General features: G+C 44.5%; 1 protein-coding gene across 1 annotated transcript in view; it reads right to left on the bottom strand.

Annotated features, from left to right (window-relative positions):
* znf532 (zinc finger protein 532) overlaps positions 1 to 17,773 on the bottom strand; it is a 49,844-nt gene that overhangs the window by 8,520 nt on the left and 23,551 nt on the right. The window contains exons 5-13 of the mRNA XM_084169928.1: positions 11,306 to 11,551; positions 10,889 to 11,106; positions 10,560 to 10,723; positions 9,939 to 10,267; positions 9,195 to 9,376; positions 8,489 to 8,665; positions 5,941 to 6,103; positions 3,138 to 3,407; positions 2,800 to 2,912 (exon numbers count right to left, since the gene is read on the bottom strand). Coding sequence (XP_084026054.1) covers positions 2,800 to 2,912; positions 3,138 to 3,407; positions 5,941 to 6,103; positions 8,489 to 8,665; positions 9,195 to 9,376; positions 9,939 to 10,267; positions 10,560 to 10,723; positions 10,889 to 11,106; positions 11,306 to 11,551 — 1,862 coding nt within the window. The remainder of the gene's footprint in view (positions 1 to 2,799; positions 2,913 to 3,137; positions 3,408 to 5,940; positions 6,104 to 8,488; positions 8,666 to 9,194; positions 9,377 to 9,938; positions 10,268 to 10,559; positions 10,724 to 10,888; positions 11,107 to 11,305; positions 11,552 to 17,773) is intronic.

Raw genomic sequence — 17,773 nt, 5'->3', positions numbered from 1 at the left:
TATGAAATAACACATATGGAATCATGTAGTAACCAAAAAAGTGTTAAACAAATCAAAATATATTTTAGATTTTAGTTTCTTCAAAGTAGCCACCCTTTGCCTTGATGACAGCTTTGCACACTCTTGGCATTCTCTCAACCAGCTTCACCTGGAATGCTTTTCCAACAGTCTTGAAGGAGTTCCCACATATGCTGAGCACTTGTTGGCTGCTTATCCTTCACTCTGCAGTCCAACTCATCCCAAACCATCTCAATTGGGTTGAGGTCGGGTGATTGTGGAGGCCAGGTCATCTGATGCAGCACTCCATCACTCTCCTTCTTGGTCAAATAGCACTTACACAGCCTGGAGGTGTGTTGGGTCATTGTTTTATTGAAAAACAAATGATAGTCCCATTAAGCCCAAACCAGATGGGATGGCGTATCACTGCAGAATGCTGTGGTAGCCATGCTGGTTAAGTGTGCCTTGAATTCTAAATAAATCACAGACAGTGTCACCAGCAAAGCACCCCCACACCATCACACCTCTTCCTCCATGCTTCACGGTGGGAACCACACATGCAGAGATCATCCGTTCACCTACTCTGCGTCTCACAAAGACACAGAGGTTGGAACAAAAAATCTCAAATTTGGACTCATCAGACCAAAGGACAGATTTGCACCGGTCTAATGTCCATTGCTCGTGTTTCTTGGCCCAAGCAAGTCTCTTCTTATTATTGGTGTCCTTTAGTAGTGGTTTCTTTGCAGCAATTCGACCATGAAGGCAGATGTGTTGTAGGTAACAACACATCTGCCACACTGATCCTCAACACGGGGGCCCCTCAGAGGTGCGTGCTCAGTCCCCTCCTGTACTCTCTGTTCACCCATGACTGCATGGCCAGGCACGACTCCAACACCATCATTAAGTTTGCCGACGACACAACAGTGGTAGGCCTGATCACCGACAACGATGAGACAGCCTATAGGGAGGAGGTCAGAGATCTGGCCGTGTGGTGCCAGGACAACAACCTCTCCCTCAACGTGACCAAGACAAAGGAGATGATTGTGGACTACAGGAAAAAAAAGAGGACTGAGCACGCCCCCATTCTCATCGACGGGGCTGTAGTGGAACAGGTTGAGAGCTTCAAGTTCCTTGGTGTCCACATCACCAACGAACTATCATGGTCCAAACACACCAAGACAGTCGTGAAGAGGGCACGACAAAGCCTATTCCCCCTCAGGAGACTAAAAAGATTTGGCATGGGTCCTCAGATCCTCAAAAAATTCTACAGCTGCACCATCGAGAGCATCCTGACTGGTTGCATCACCGCCTGGTATGGCAACTGCTTGGCCTCTGACCGCAAGGCACTACAGAGGGTAGTGCGTACGGCCCAGTACATCACTGGGGCAAAGCTCCCTGCCATCCAGGACCTCTATACCAGGCGGTGTCAGAGGAAGGCCCTCAAAATTGTCAAAGACTCCAGTCACCCTAGTCATAGACTGTTCTCTCTGCTACCGCACGGCAAGCGGTACCGGAGTGCCAAGTCTAGGTCCAAAAGACTTCTCAACAGCTTCTACCCCCAAGCCATAAGACTCCTGAACAGCTAATCATGGCTACCCGGACTATTTGGCACTGCCCCCCCACCCCATCCTTTTTACGCTGCTGCTACTCTGTTAAGTATTTATGCATAGTCACTTTAACTCTACCCACATGTACATATTACCTCAACTACCTCAACTAGCCGGTGCCCCCGCACATTGACTATGCAACGGTACCCCCCTGTATATATAGCCTCCCTACTGTCACTTTATTTTATTGTATATATAGCCTCCCTACTGTCACTTTATTTTACTTCTGCTCTTTTTTTCTCAACACTTTTTTGTTGTTGTTTTATTCTTACTTTTTTGTTTAAAATAAATGCACTGTTGGTTAAGGGCTGTAAGTAAGCATTCACTGTAATGTCTGCACCTGTTGTATTCGGCGCATGTGACCAATAAAATTTGATTTGATTTGATTTGATTTGATTCAAGCAGTCTCCTCTGAACAGTTGATGTTGAGGTGTGTCTGTTATTTTAACTCTGTGAAGCATTTATTTGGGCTGCAATTTCTGAGGCTGGTAACTGTAATTAACTTATCTTCTGCAGCAGAGGTAACTCTGGGTCTTCCTTTCCTGTGGCGGTCCTCATGAGAGCCAGTTTCATCATAGCGGTTGATGGTTTTTGCGACTGCAAAGTTCTTGAAATGTTCCAGATTGACTGACCTTCATATCTTAAAGTAATGATGGACTGTCTTTTCTCTTTGCTTATTTGAGCATAATATGGACTTGGTCTTTTAACAAATAGGGCTATCTTCTGTATACCCTCCCCTACCTTGTCACAACACAACTGACTGGCTCAAACGCATTAAGAAGGAAAGAAATTCCACAAATTAACTTTTAACAAGGCAGACCTGTTAATTGAAATGCATTCCAGGTGACTACCTCATGAAGCTGGTTGAGAGAATGCCAAGAGTGTACAAAGCTGTCATCAAGGCAAAGGGTGGCTACTTTGAAGAATCTCAAATATAAAATATATTTTCATTTGTTTAACACTTTTTTGGTTACTACATGATTCCATATGTGTTATTTCATAGTTTTGATGTCTTCACTATTATTCTACAATGTAGAAAATAGTAAAAATAAATAAAAACCCTTGAATGAGTAGGTGTGTCCAAACTTTTGACTGGTACTGTATGTTAAATTCATATGTTCTAGTAACAAACGACAAAATAACCGAACCCAAAAATCTACCTCCCAAAAATGTCATCCAATCCCGCATTACTCACAGGCAGGAGTAGACCTTGCGCAGCCCCTTGTGCTTGATCCTGTTGTGTCGACACAAGCTGTGGGAGGAGCTGAACGACTTGTCACACTGTCGGCACGGGTGCTTCTTCAGTTGCTGCATCCACAGAGAACAAATATAACATTTAACAGTTATGTTTTTATTACTGTCACCACATAGTTTAGACCTTTCCAATCCTCAGATCTACACATGGACAACGGGGTACTGGCTAGGGGTTGAGTTCACATGGACAACGGGGTACTGGCTAGGGCTTGAGTTCACATGTACAACGGGGTACTGGCTAGGGGTTGAGTTGGGATTCCAACTAGGACTCTACTGTACCTTGCCATGCTCCTGTCTGACGTGGGCTACGAACACCTCTCTCTGGATGAAGACACGGTCACAGTCTCCACATGTCCAGCCTGGGGCAGGTGGCCTCTGGGGGGCTGAGGTAGGGGTGATCTTGGCCTTTTTCAGGGGGTTAGAGGGGGCATTCTTGTCTACCCTGTCCAGACCGTTGTTGGTGCTGTTGGTGTTGGGGCTGGAGCTGAGGGGCAGGTTGATACCCAGGTTGGGGGGACCCTCGATGGTCTTTAGGGTCCCATGCATCGTCTACACAGGGATGACAACCAGGATGACAAACAGGATGACAACCAGGATGACAACCAGGATGACAGACAGGATGACAGACAGGATGACAACCAGGATGACAACCAGGATGACAGACAGGATGACAACCAGGATGACAAACAGGATGATGAACAGGATGACAACCAGGATGACAGACAGGATGACAACCAGGATGACAGACAGGATGACAACCAGGATGACAACCAGGATGACAGACAGGATGACAACCAGGATGACAACCAGCTCCGGTTCACTAACAGGCAGATTAACTACAGTTGAAGTCGGAAGTTTACATACACCTTAGCCAAATACATTTAAACTCAGTTTTTCACAATTCCTGATATTTAATCCTAGTACAAATTCCCTGTCTTAGGTCAGTTAGGATCACCACTTTATTTTAGGAATGTGAAATGTCAGAATAATAGTAGAGAGAATTATTTATTTCAGCTTTTATTTATTTCATCACATTCCCAGTGGGTCAGAGGTGTACATACACTCAATTAGTATTTGGTAGCATTGCCTTTAAATTGTTTAACTTGGGTCAAACGTTTTGGGTAGCCTTCCACAAGCTTCCCACAATAAGTTGGGTGAATTTTGGCCCATTCGTCCTGACAGAGCTGGTGTAACTGAGTCAGGTTTGTAGGCCTCCTTGCTCGCACACGCTTTTTCAGTTCTGCCCACACATTTTCTATAGGATTGAAATCAGGGCTTTGTGATGGCCACTCCAATACCTTGACTTTGTTGTCCTTAAGCCATTTTGCCACAACTTTGGAAGTATGCTTGGGGTCATTGTCCATTTGGAAGACCCATTTGCAACCAAGCTTTAACTTCCTGACTGATGTCCACATAATTTTCCTTCCTCATGATGCCATCTATTTTGTGAAGTGCACCAGTCCCTCCTGCAGCAAAGCACCCCCACAGCATGATGCTGCCACCCCCGATATTCACGGTTGGGATGGTGTTCTTCGGCTTGCAAGCAACCCCCTTTTTCCTCCAAACATAACGATGGTCATTATGGGCAAACAGTTATATTTTTGTTTAATCAGACCAGAGGACATTTCTCCAAAAAGTACGATATTTGTCCCCATGTGCAGTTGCAAACAGTAGTCTGGCTTTTTTATGGCGGTTTTGGAGCAGTGGCTTCTTCCTTGCTGAGCGGCCTTTCAGGTTATGTCGATATAGGACTCGTTTTACTGTGGATATAGATACTTTTGTACCCGTTTCCTCCAGCATCTTCACAAGGTCCTTTGCTGTTGTTCTGGGATTGATTTGCACTTTTCGCACCAAAGTACGTTCATCTCTAGGAGACAGAACGCATCTCCTTCCTGAGCAGTATGACAGCTGCGTGGTCCCATGGTGTTTATACTTGCGTACTATTGTTTGTACAGATGAACGTGGTACCTTCAGGCGTTTGGAAATTGCTCCCAAGAATGAACCAGAATGTGGAGGTCTACAATATTTTTTCTGTGGTCTTGGCTGATTTCTTTTGATATTCCCATGATGTCAAGCAAAGAGGCACTGAGTTTGAAGGTAGGCCTTGAAATACATCCACAGGTACATCTCCAATTGACTCAAATTATGTCAATTAGCCTATCAGAAGCTTCTAAAGCCATGACATCATTTTCTGGAATTTTCCAAGCTGTTTAAAGGCACAGTCAACTTAGTGTATGTAAACTTTTGACCCACTGGAATTGTGATACAGTGAATTATAAGTGAAATAATCTGTCTGTAAACAATTGTTGGAAAAACTACTTGTGTCATGCACAAAGTAGATGTCCTAACAGACTTGCCAAAACTATAGTTTGTTAACAAAAAATATGTGGAGTGGTTGAAAAACGAGTTTTAATGACTCCAACCTAAGTGTATGTAAACTTCCGACTTCAACTGTATTCATACAGTCATGGACTGCACAAGGACAATTATAATTTACATTTACGTCATTTAGCAAACGCTCTTATCCAGAGCGACTTACAGTTAATGAGTGCATACATTTTTTTTTAAATATATTTTTTATTGGCCCCCCGTGGGAATCGAACCCATAACCCTGGCGTTGCAAACGCCATGCTCTACCAACTGAGCTACATCCCTGCCGGCCATTCCCTCCCCTACCCTGGGCCAATTGTGCGCTGCCCCATGGGTCTCCCGGTCGCGGCCGGCTACAACAGAGCCTGGATTCGAACCAGGATCTCTAGTGGCACAGCTAGCACTGCGATGCAGTGCCTTAGAACACTGCGCCACTCAGGATAATAATATAATAATAATATGCCATTTAGCAGACGCTATTATCCAAAGCGACTTACAGTCAGTCATGTGCGCATACATTACTTATAATTAATAAATTGTTGATTAAGATTATAAACAGTTATATTTCAAGTACTTGTCATTACATTGTAGTAGATTTAAATAATTTGCTGAAAAACAGAAGTGCCTGTTAATATAATAAGCTTCCGACTGGAGGGTTTTATAAGTAATTTTCCCACTTGAGAAGATTATTATATTTCCCTCTGTACAGTACCTTGATGTGGTCCAACATGAGCTGTTTCTGGGCATAGTGCATGGAGCAGTCTGGGCATTTGAAGACAGACACCTTCTGGTTGGCTATGTGTTGGTCGAAGTGTGACTGGAGCAGCGTCTGCTGGGTGAACACCGTATCACACATGGAACACTTGTAGATCAACCTGGAAGACAACACAAAGACAACGCTTTAACAACATTTTCACTTTGAGAGACATGTTGCTTGATAGAACGAACGAGTTCATTAAATCCTGTGTACAGAAAAAAGGAATAAAATGAATGTTATCTAAAAACGAATGCGTTGTATACGACACGACAGCACCTATTCATGTCCACTAATAGACTTAATAATGTTAATGTCCATAATAGGAGTTCATTATTTATTTAAAACACAATCCGTCAGTTCAAAAGGTGTATCACTTGCCCTGGTAGCGCTGTCTGTATGAGGGACCACCTGCCACCTGCTCCTGAACAGGTTAATTCATTAGTGTGTGTGTGTTCATTAGAGTGTGTTGATGGACAGACAGGTGTTAGTAGAAGGTCAGGGTATTGGAAAACACTCAGTCAAAGCTACTGTGTCTAATAACATCAACACAAACCCATTCAACATGGAGAATGAAGACGGTTCTGACAGGAACATGATTTGGACATGGATATCGGATAACTTTCCCTCATTAAAGCTGTATTTTCTTTTTAAATTTGTGGTAAAGAACTGAGGATGTTTGTGTCACCTTTCCAATCAGTGATAGAATAGCATAGAACAGAACAGAACAACTAGAATGGAATCTATTTAATAGAATATACTAAGGTCTTCAACATAGAATGAAAACATTCTAGGATAATATTACGTTTTGATAAAAGAAGTTGATGATGTATACTAGAATACAGTGCCTTGCAAAACTATTCATCCCCCTTGGCTTTTTTCCTATTTTGTTACATTACAACCTGTAATTTAAATGGATTGTTATTTGGATTTCATGTAATGGACATACACAAAATAGTCCAAATTGGTGAAGTGGAATGGAAAAAATTACTTGTTTCAAAAAATTCGAACAAATAAATCACGGAAAAGTGGTGCGTGCATATGTATTCACCACCTTTGCTATGAAGCCCCTAAATAAGATCTGGTGCAACCAATTACCTTCAGAAGTCATATAATTAGTTAAATAAAGTCCACCTGTGTGCAATCTAAGTGTCACATGATCTGTCACATGATCTCAGTATATATACACCTGTTCTGAAAGGCCCCAGAGTCTGCAACACCACTAAGCAAGGGGCACCACCGAAGCAAGCGGCACCATGAAGATCAAGGAGCTCTCCAAACAGGTCAGGGACGAAGTTGTGGAGAAGTACAGATCAGGGTTGGGTTATAAAAAAATATCCAAAACCTTGAACATCCCACGGAGCACCATTAAATCCATTATTTAAAAATGGAAAGAATATGTTACCACAACAAACCTGCCAAGAGAGGGCTGCCCACCAAAACTCACGGACCAGGCAAGGAGGGCATTAATCAGAGAGGCAACAAAGAGACCAAAGATAACCCTGAAGGAGCTGCAAAGCTCCACAGCGGAGATTGGAGTATCTGTCTATAGGACCACTTTAAGCCGTACACTCCACAGAGCTGGGCTTTACGGAAGAGTGGCCAGAAAAAAAGCCATTGCTTAAAGAAAAAATAAGAAACACGTTTGGTGTTCGCCAAAAGGCATGTGGGAGACTCCCCAAACACATGGAAGAAGGTACTCTGGTCAGATGAGACTAAAATTGAGCCTTTTGGCCATCAAGGAAAACGCTATGTCTGGCGCAAACCCAACACCTCTCATCACCCCGAGAACACCATGAAGCATGGAGGTGGCAGCATCATGCTGTGGGGATGTTTTTCCATCGGCAGGGACTGGGAAACTGGTCAGAATTGAAGGAATGATGGATGGTGCTAAATACAGGGAAATTCTTGAGGGAAACCTGTTTCAGTCTTCCAGAGATTTGAGACTGGGACGGAGGTTCACCTTCCAGCAGGACAATGACCCGAAGCATACTGCTAAAGCAACACTTGAGTGGTTTAAGGGGAAACATTTAAATGTCTTGGAATGGCCTAGTCAAAGCCCAGACCTCAATCCAATTGAGACTTAAAGATTGCTGTACACCAGCAGAACCCATCCAACTTGAAGGAGCTGGAGCAGTTTTGCCTTGAAGAATGGGAAAAAATCCCAGTGGCTAGATGTGCCAAGCTTATAGAGACATACTCCAAGAGACTTGCAGCTGTAATTGCTGCAAAAGGTGGCTCTACAAAGTATTGACTTTGGGGGGGGGGGGGGGGGGGAGGTTGGTTGAATAGTTATGCACGCTCAAGTTCAGTTTGTTTCACAAGAAAAAATATTTTGCATCTTCAAAGTGTTAGGCATGTTGTGTAAATCAAATGATACAACCCCCCCCCAAAAAAATCAATTTTAATTCCAGGTTGTAAGGCAACAAAATATGCCAAGGGGGGTGAATACTTTCGCAAGCCACCCCACATGAATAATGGGTTATGAGAATCTGAAGAGACTTACTTGGGCTCTCCTATCTTGACCCCAGGGTGCTGTGTGTGTGCGTGGGAGTGTGTGCCAAGGGCAGACTTGAAGGCCATGGGGCAGATTGGACACTTGTAGAAGATCTCACAGTGAGAGCTCTGGATGTGAGTCTTCAGAGCGGCCACGTCAGCGTAGATGACGTTACAGTGCACACAGCTGGAGAGAGAGAGAGGGGAAGAAAAAAGAGAGACCTTTTAACTCAACATTTTGGATGATTTTGATACTCAAGGCAAGTTACAAATCAACTGACATTGTAATTACTGTGATTAGCAATGGCTATGAGAGAGCTGTAAGTGGCACCTTGATAGGTGAAATACATTATTTTCAGTGTGGAGACTTAAACGTGACATTATCAAACACAGCGGGGCAATTCAACAACAACATAATTCAAATCTGTCATGGTAACCACTGCAGTATCGGCTCTTCCCAGTGTGCACCCTCCACATTGGGAGGAGCCGATGTTGGCAGTCTTGGCAGCTTATCATTTCGTTGCTGTTGATTTCTGTAGGCAGAAAGTCGCCCTTCTGTATGATGTCATATTGCTACGTCTACCTGAGTGAGTGGACCTTTTAACCAAAAGTCATCTGATTGCTTATGAAGAAAATCTCTAGAGAAGAAGAGGAACCATGGTAACAAGCTATACAGAAGTGTTTCCTGTTCAGGCAGGAAGTGATGTCAGACTGACCGGTAGCCCACCCTGCGGGTGTAGTGCAGACAGTTCCTGGTCACATGGGACTGGAAGTGGATTGAACGGCAGATTGATCCACACTCAGGGCAGATGTAGGGAGACTTGTGCTGGTGGATTCGTTGGTGCGACGCGAAGCTACACGCGTTAGGTAGCAGCATTTGGCAGATGGTGCAGGTTTTCTATAGACGTAAAAAGAGACGAAATACACTAAACAAAATGGTATTATAATTCTCTAGAGGAATGCAATCATTGAGAGTTGGCGCAATATGGAGTTAAATTAACAAAACATTTGTCAATTTACAGCATTAGCTAGGGTTATAAAAGGATCATATACTGAAAAAACATAATGCCATTAAAGATGGCATCTGCAGTAGGGGGAAACAGCGCCAGTGGCCACCCCACCACCGTTGTTATTGTTGTTGTTGCTGAGCTGAGGAGCGTCGTGCAGCATGGTGAAAAACAATGCACTGCATATTGTGCTCTTCTGTCACGCGTGCAATGATGTCAGAGGGGGGGAAAACAGCGTTCTTTATTCGCAGTAACTTCTTTGTTGTAATATCGCAAATGGATGTGATTGTTTTACCATAAAGGATTCCAGCTTTAAAGGTAGAGAAAATGTATATATTAATATAAAGGAAAAGTCTGAGTGACTCACGGAAATACAAATAGACAAGGGAAGTGTTAAAAGAGTATGAAAACACTCACACAACACCCGCTTATACACACAGTAACCACACACACCTGTCCGCTGGACTCTGGCGCCTGCTGATAGTGCATTGCTAGAGAGTTCTCATCCTGGAACATCTCACTGCACTCTAAACACTTCAGGCTGGTTCTGCAGAGCCGGGACACATCCTCATCCAGGGGCATGGCAGCAACCGGAGGGGCGTTGGAGGGGGCACAGATCACCGCTGCCTGGGCCTGGGTCCCTGCACCCTTCCCTAGGTAGTGGCCGGTTGAGCTGTGGGTAGATCCAGCGGCGGTGGTGGAGGATAGCGGAGGTGATGTAGTGATCATCTGGTCTGTAGGGATGGGCTTGAGGATGAGGTGGGAACACTGCATAACCACCCCTTTGAGGAGAAGAGAAGAGAAGAGAAGAGAAGAGAAGAGAAGAGAAGAGAAGAGAAGAGAAGAGAAGAGAAGAGAAGAGAAGAGAAGAGAAGAGAAGAGAAGAGAAGAGAAGAGAAGAGAAGAGAAGAGAAGAGAAGAGAAGAGAAGAGAAGAGAAGAGAAGAGAAGAGAAGAGAAGAGAAGAGAAGAGAAGAGAAGAGAAGAGAAGAGAAGGTTTTTCACAATTTAGAAGCTTTTCAGAGTATCAATGGCAGCGAATGCTTTACACATTTCATGTATGAAGAAAACACACCTTTGTCCTTGTGTCCGCGGGCGTGGGAGAGCAGACTGCACTTGTTGTAGAAGACCAGGTTCTTGGCACAGTGGTTGCAGGTGACCTCGATACGGACGCTGCGGCGGTCGTAATGCTGGCTCAGGCTTCTCTCCAGGGCAAACGAGTCACCGCACTCCAGGCACCTGTAAATAATAATATAAATGACTATACATTAATATAAAACATATATATATATATTATATACACTGCATTTGAAGAAGCCCAAGGATCACGTATAACAAAAAATAGGAGAAATTTTTTTTAAAGATAAAACAATTAAAATGCTACTTAGCTAGCTAGCATTTTACCTGTAGCCGCGGGAGGGCAGGGGGATACAGGCCGCCGAGGGGGGGCTGAGGTTGGGGACATAGACTGGGACAGGGTTGATGCTGCTCAGGACCTTATTGAAGGCCTCCACTACAGAACTCTGGGAGCTGGCTAACACCTGGACTCTAGAGACACCTTTCTTCTGGGCCTGGGCAGCCAGCAGGGCCTGTTGACTCTGGGGCTTGGAGCTGGACAGCACCTGGTGATACAAAATCTAAGAAGTTACTGAATGAATGTCAGGGATTTATTGTTGTTATTAATCTATTTAGTTATTTATTGGAATGATTCCTCATGTTTACTTCATTATACTGTATGACGTTATATATTTTGTTTTCTATAATGCGTTAGCATAGAAGATTACTCCTGATGTACAAATGGGTTTCTTAATAAACCAAAACCTGGTGGAGCTCAGACACAGAGGTGGTCTTGGTCTGGGGGAGCAGGTTGAGGTTGGTGAGGTGGACGGTCTTTGGCACGGTGAGTTTGGCGTTGGCCAGGCTGGATGTGGGCACCATGACGGTCTGCTGTTGTTGATGGATGGCGTCGGCAGCTTTGAGGATGGCGCTGCTGGCACTCTGCACCGACACGGCGGGGATCACCGTGGCTTTGACCATGGTGTTGTTGGCCAGCTTTAGGTTAATGACCTGAGTGGGGAGAGGAGAGGAGAGGAGAGAAGATGGGAAATACAATTGTATTTGTCATATGTAGACGAACAGTGAAATGCTTACTTATGGGTCCTTTTCCAACAATGCAGTGTTAAAGATAAAGATATAACATTTATTTTAAAAAATGAAATAGTGACACAAGGAATAAACACACAGTGAATAACGAATAACAATAACATAAAGGTACATATAGGTAGAGGTAAAGTGACTAGGCAACAGGATATATGGACAGTCTAGATAATAGACAGTAGCAGCAGCATCTGTGGTGAGTGTGAAAGTGTGTGTGTGTGTGTGTGTGTGTGTGTGTGTGTGTGTGTGTGTGTGTGTGTGTGTGTATGTGTGTGTGTGTGTGTGTGTGTGTGGCGTCAGTATGCATGTGTGCGCGTGTTATGTGTGTGTGTGTGGGCGTATGTAGTGTGTGTGTATGTGTGTGTGTTGGGGTGTCAGTGTAAGTATGTGTAAGTCTGTAGGTAGAGTCCAGTGTGTGTGCATAGAGTCAGTGCAAGAAAGTCAAATCAAATCAAATCAAATCAAATTTTATTGGTCACATGCGCCGAATACAACAGGTGCAGACATTACAGTGAAATGCTTACTTACAGCCCTTAACCAACAGTGCATTTATTTTAAACAAAAAAAGTAAGAATAAAACAACAACAAAAAAAGTGTTGAGAAAAAAAGAGCAGAAGTAAAAATAAAGTGACAGTAGGGAGACTATATATACAATAGAATAAAGTGACAGTAGGGAGGCTATATATACAGGTAGTCCGCCTAGCCATTTGATTAGCTATTTAGCAGTCTTGTTTAGCAGTCTTATGGCTTGGGGGTAGAAGCTGTTCAGGGTCCTGTTGGTTCCAGACTTGGTGCACTGGTACCGCTTGCCGTTTGGTAGCAGAGAGAACAGTCTATGGCTTGGGGGTAGAAGCTGTTCAGGGTCCTGTTGGTTCCAGACTTGGTGCACTGGTACCGCTTGGTAGCAGAGAGAACAGTCTATGGCTTGGGTGGCTGACAATTCTCTGGGCCTTCCTCTGACACCGCCTGGTATAGAGGTCCTGGATAGCAGGGAGCTCGGCCCCAGTGATGTACTGGGCCGTACTCACCACCCTCAGTTGCCGTACCAAGCGGTGATGCACCCAGTCAAGATGCTCTCAATGGTGCAGCTGTATATCTTTTTGAGGATCTGAGGGCCCATGCCAAATCTTTTCAGCCTCCTGAGGGGGAAGAGGCGTTGTCGTGCCCTCTTCACAACTGTGTGGGTCTATGTGGAATAGTGAAGCGCGGGTGGACTCATAACCCACAGTCCCCGCGGTTATAGCCGTGTTTAGGAAGCCTTTAGTTATTATGCCACCAGCCTCTTGAATAGCCTGCCAGAGAACCTGAAAACTGTGGACATATTTAAAAGAGATCTTAAAACACATATTTTTAGCTTTGCTTTTTAGTCGTTCAGTTTATGTAATTATTTTGTTTTTTTTATCTTGTGTTTTTATTATTATTGAATATTAAAAACACAATCTAGTTGCAGTGAAGCCATGCAACATTTACATTACGTTCAGTCATCTAACAGACTTCCATCCAGAGCGACACACAGAAGCAACCAGGGTCAAATCAAATTGTATTTGTCACATGCGCCGAATACAACAGGTGTAGACTTTACAGTGAAAATGCTTACTTACAAGCCATTAATCAACAATGCAGTTTTAAGAAAGAATACCCCCCCAAAAATTTTTTACAAAAAAATACAATATAGAATATTACGAAATAAAAGTAACAAATCATTAAAGAGCAGCAGTAAAAATAACAATAGCGAGGCTATATACAGGGGGAACCGGTACCGAGTCAATGTGCGGGGGCACCGGTTAGTTGAGATAATATGTACAGTTGAAGTCGGAAGTTTACATACACCTTAGCCAAATACATTTAAACTCAGTTTTTCACAATTCCTGACATTTAATCCTAGTACAAATTCCCTGTCTTAGGTCAGTTAGGATCACCACTTTATTTTAGGAATGTGAAATGTCAGAATAATAGTAGAGAGAATTATTTATTTCAGCTTTTATTTCTTTCATCACATTCCCAGTGGGTCAGAAGTGTACATACACTCAATTAGTACTTGGTAGCATTGCCTTTAAATTGTTTAACTTGGGTCAAACGTTTTGGGTAGCCTTCCACAAGCTTCCCACAATAAGTTGGGTGAATTTTGGCCCATTCGTCCTGACAGAGCTGGTGTAACTGAGTCAGGTTTGTAGGCCTCCTTGCTCGCACACACTTTTTCAGTTCTGCCCACACATTTTCTATAGGATTGAGGTCATGGCTTTGTGATGGCCACTCCAATACCTTGACTTTGTTGTCCTTAAGCCATTTTGCCACAACTTTGGAAGTATGCTTGGGGTCATTGTCCATTTGGAAGACCCATTTGCGACCAAGCTTTAACTTCCTAACTGATGTCTTGAGATGTTGCTTCAATATATCCACATAATTTTCCTTCCTCATGATGCCATCTATTTTGTGAAGTGCACCAGTCCCTCCAGCAGGAAAGCACCCCCACAGCATGATGCTGCCACCCCCGATATTCACGGTTGGGATGGTGTTCTTCGGCTTGCAAGCAACCCCCTTTATCCTCCAAACATAACGATGGTCATTATGGGCAAACAGTTATATTTTTGTTTAATCAGACCAGAAGACTTTTTTATGGCGGTTTTGGAGCAGTGGCTTCTTCCTTGCTGAGCGGCCTTTCAGGTTATGTCGATATAGGACTCGTTTTACTGTGGATATAGATACTTTTGTACCTGTTTCCTCCAGCATCTTCACAAGGTCCTTTGCTGTTGTTCTGGGATTGATTTGCACTTTTCGCACCAAAGTACGTTCATCTCTAGGGGACAGAACGCGTCTCCTTCCTGAGCGGTATGACGGCTGCGTGGTCCCATGGTGTTTATACTTGCGTACTATTGTTTGTACAGATGAACGTGGTACCTTCAGGCGTTTGGAAATTGCTCCCAAGAATGAACCAGAATGTGGAGGTCTACAATATTTTTTCTGTGGTCTTGGCTGATTTCTTTTGATTTTCCCATGATGTCAAGCAAAGAGGCACTGAGGGTAGGCCTTGAAATACATCCACAGGTACACCTTCAATTGACTCAAATTATGTCAATTAGCCTATCAGAAGCTTCTAAAGCCATGACATCGTTTTCTGGAATTTTCCAAGCTGTTTAAAGGCACCGTCAACTTAGTGTATGTAAACTTCTGACCCACTGGAATTGTGATACAGTGAATTATAAGTGAAATAATCTGTCTGTAAACAATTGTTGGAAAAATTACTTGTGTCATGCACAAAGTAGATGTCCTAACCGACTTGCCAAAACTATAGTTTGTTAACAAGAAATATGTGGAGTGGTTGAAAAACTAGTTTTAATGACCTAAGTGTATGCAAACTTCCGATTTCAACTGTACGTGTAGGTAGAGTTATTAAAGTGACTAAGCATAGATAATAAACAGAATAGCAGCAGTGTAAGGGGGGGGGGGGGGTAGCCATTTGATTAAATGTTCAGGAGTCTTATGGCAGGAAGCTTGGCCCCAGTGATGTACTGGGCCGTACGCACTACCCTCTGTAGTGCCTTGCGGTCGGAGGCCGAGCAGTTTCCATACCAGGCAGTGATGCAACCATTCAGGATGCTCTTGATGGTGCAGCTGTAGAACCTTTTGAGGATCTGAGGACCAATGCCAAATATTTTCAGTCTCCTTAGGGGGAATAGGTTTTGTCGTGCCCTCTTCATGACTGTTAGTTCGTTGGTGATGTGGACACCAAGAAACTTGAAGCTCTCAACCTGCTCCACTAACAGCCCCGTCAATGAGAATGGGGGCGTGCTCGGTCCATTTATTTTTCCTGTAGTCCACAATAATCTCCTTTGTCTTGATGTGGTCCTCTGTAGCTCAGCTGGTAGAGCACGGCGCTTGTAATGCCAAGGTAGTGGGTTCGATCCCCGGGACCACCCACACACAAAAAAAAATGTATGCACGCATGACTGTAAGTCGCTTTGGATAAAAGCGTCTGCTAAATGGCATATTATTATTGATCACGTTGATGGAGAGGTTGTTATCCTGGCACCACACGGCCAGGTCTCTGACCTCCTATAGGCTGTCTCGTCGTTGTCGGTGATCAGGCCTACCACTGTTGTGTCATCGGCAAACTTAATGATGGTGTTGGAGTCGTGCCTCCCGAGTGGCGCAGTGGTCTAAGGCACTGCATTGCAGTGCTAGCTGTGCCACTAGAGATCCTGGTTCGAATCCAGGCTCTGTCGTAGCCGGCCGCGACCGGGAGACCCATGGGGCGGCGCACAATTGGCCCAGTGTCGTCCAGGGTATGGGAGGGAATGGCCGGCAGGGATGTAGCTCAGTTGGTAGAGCATGGCGTTTGCAACGCCAGGGTTGTGGGTTTGATTCCCACGGGGGGCCAGTATGAAAAAAATTACAAAAAATAATAATAATGTATGCACTCACTAACTGTAAGTCGCTCTGGATAAGAGCGTCTGCTAAATGACTAAAATGTAATGGAAAAATGTGCCTGGCCATGCAGTCATGAGTGAACAGGGAGTACAGGAGGGGACTGAGCACGCATCCCTGAGGAGCCCCCGTGTTGAGGATCAGCGTGGAGGATGTGTTGTTACCTACCCTTACCACCTGGGGGCGGCCCGTCAGGAAGTCCAGGATCTAGTTGCAGAGGGAGGTGTTTAGTCCTAGGGTCCTTAGCTTAGTGATGACCTTTGAGGGCACTATGGTGTTGAACGCTGAGCTGTAGTCAATGAATAGCATTTTCACATAGGTGTTCCTTTTGTCCAGGTGTGAAAGGGCAGTGTGGCGCGCAATAGAGTTTGCATCATCTGTGGATCTGTTCGGGCAGTATGCAAATTGGAGTGGGTCTAGGGTTTCTGGGATAATGGTGTTGATGTGAGCCATGACCAGCCTTTCAAAGCACTTCATCGCTACAGACGTGAGTGCTATGGGTCGTAGTCATTTAGGCAGGTTACCTTTGCTTTCTTGGGCGCATGGACTATGCTGGTCTGCTTGAAACATGTTGGTATTACAGACTCAGATAGGGAGCGGTTGAAAATGTCAGTGAAGACACTTGCCAGTTGGTCAGCGCATGCTCGGAGTACACGTCCTGGTAATCCGTCTAGCCCTGCGGCCTTGTGAATGTTAACCTGCTTAAAAGGTCTTACTCACATCGGCGACGGAGAGCGTGATCACACAGTCGTCCGGAACAGCTGATGCTCTCATGCATGTTTCAGTGTTACTTGCCTCGAAGCAAGTTATTTAGCTCGTCTGGTAGGCTCGTGTCACTGGGCAGCTCGCAGTTGTGATTCCCTTTGTAGTCTGTATTAGTTTACAAGCCCTGCCACATCTGTTGAGCGTCGGAGCCGGTGTAGTACGATTCGATCTTAGTCCTGTATTGACGCTTTGCCTGTTTGATGGTTTGTCGGAGGGCATAGCGGGATTTCTTATAAGTTTCCGGGTTAGAGTCCCGCTCCTTGAAAGCGGCAGCTCTACCCTTTAGCTCAGTGCGGATGTTGCCTGTAATCCATGGCTTCTGGTTGGGGCATGTACGTACAGTCACTGTGGGGACGACGTCATCGATGCGCTTATTGATGAAGCCAGTGACTGATGTGTTGTACTCCTCAATGCCATCGGAAGAATCCCAGACCATATTCCAGTCTGTGCTAGCAAAACAGTCCTGTAGCTTAGCATCTGCTTCATCTGACCACTTTTTTGTTGACCGAGTCACTGGTGCTTCCTGCTTTAGTTTTTGCTTGTAAGCAGGAATCAGGAGGATAGAATTATGGTCAGATTTGCCAAATGGAGGGCAAGGGAGAGCTTTGTATGCGTCTCTGTGTGTGAAGTAAAGGTGGTCTAGAGTTTTTTCCCCTCTGGTTGCACATTTAACATGCTGGTAGAAATGAGGTAAAATGGATGTAAGTTTCCCTGCATTAAAGTCCCCGGTCACTAGGAGTGCCGCCTCTGGATAAGCGATTTCCTGTTTGCTTATGGCCGCATATAGTTCATTGAATGCGGTCTTAGTGCCAGCATCGGTTTGTGGTGGTAACCTGAGGAGCGTTGGGGTGAGGTTGTGTTCCTCTAAGCGGGGAGGTAAGCTTGGCTTCTTCTTTATATGTGTCGAGTAAAGCTTAAACCATGCATTTAGATTGTAGGTAG

Source organism: Coregonus lavaretus (assembly GCF_964263955.1).
Source record: "Coregonus lavaretus genome assembly, chromosome: 10".
Classification (NCBI taxonomy): domain Eukaryota; kingdom Metazoa; phylum Chordata; class Actinopteri; order Salmoniformes; family Salmonidae; genus Coregonus; species Coregonus lavaretus.
The sequence above is the reverse complement of the archived record's forward strand: the minus strand, read 5'-3'. Positions and strand labels throughout refer to the sequence as shown.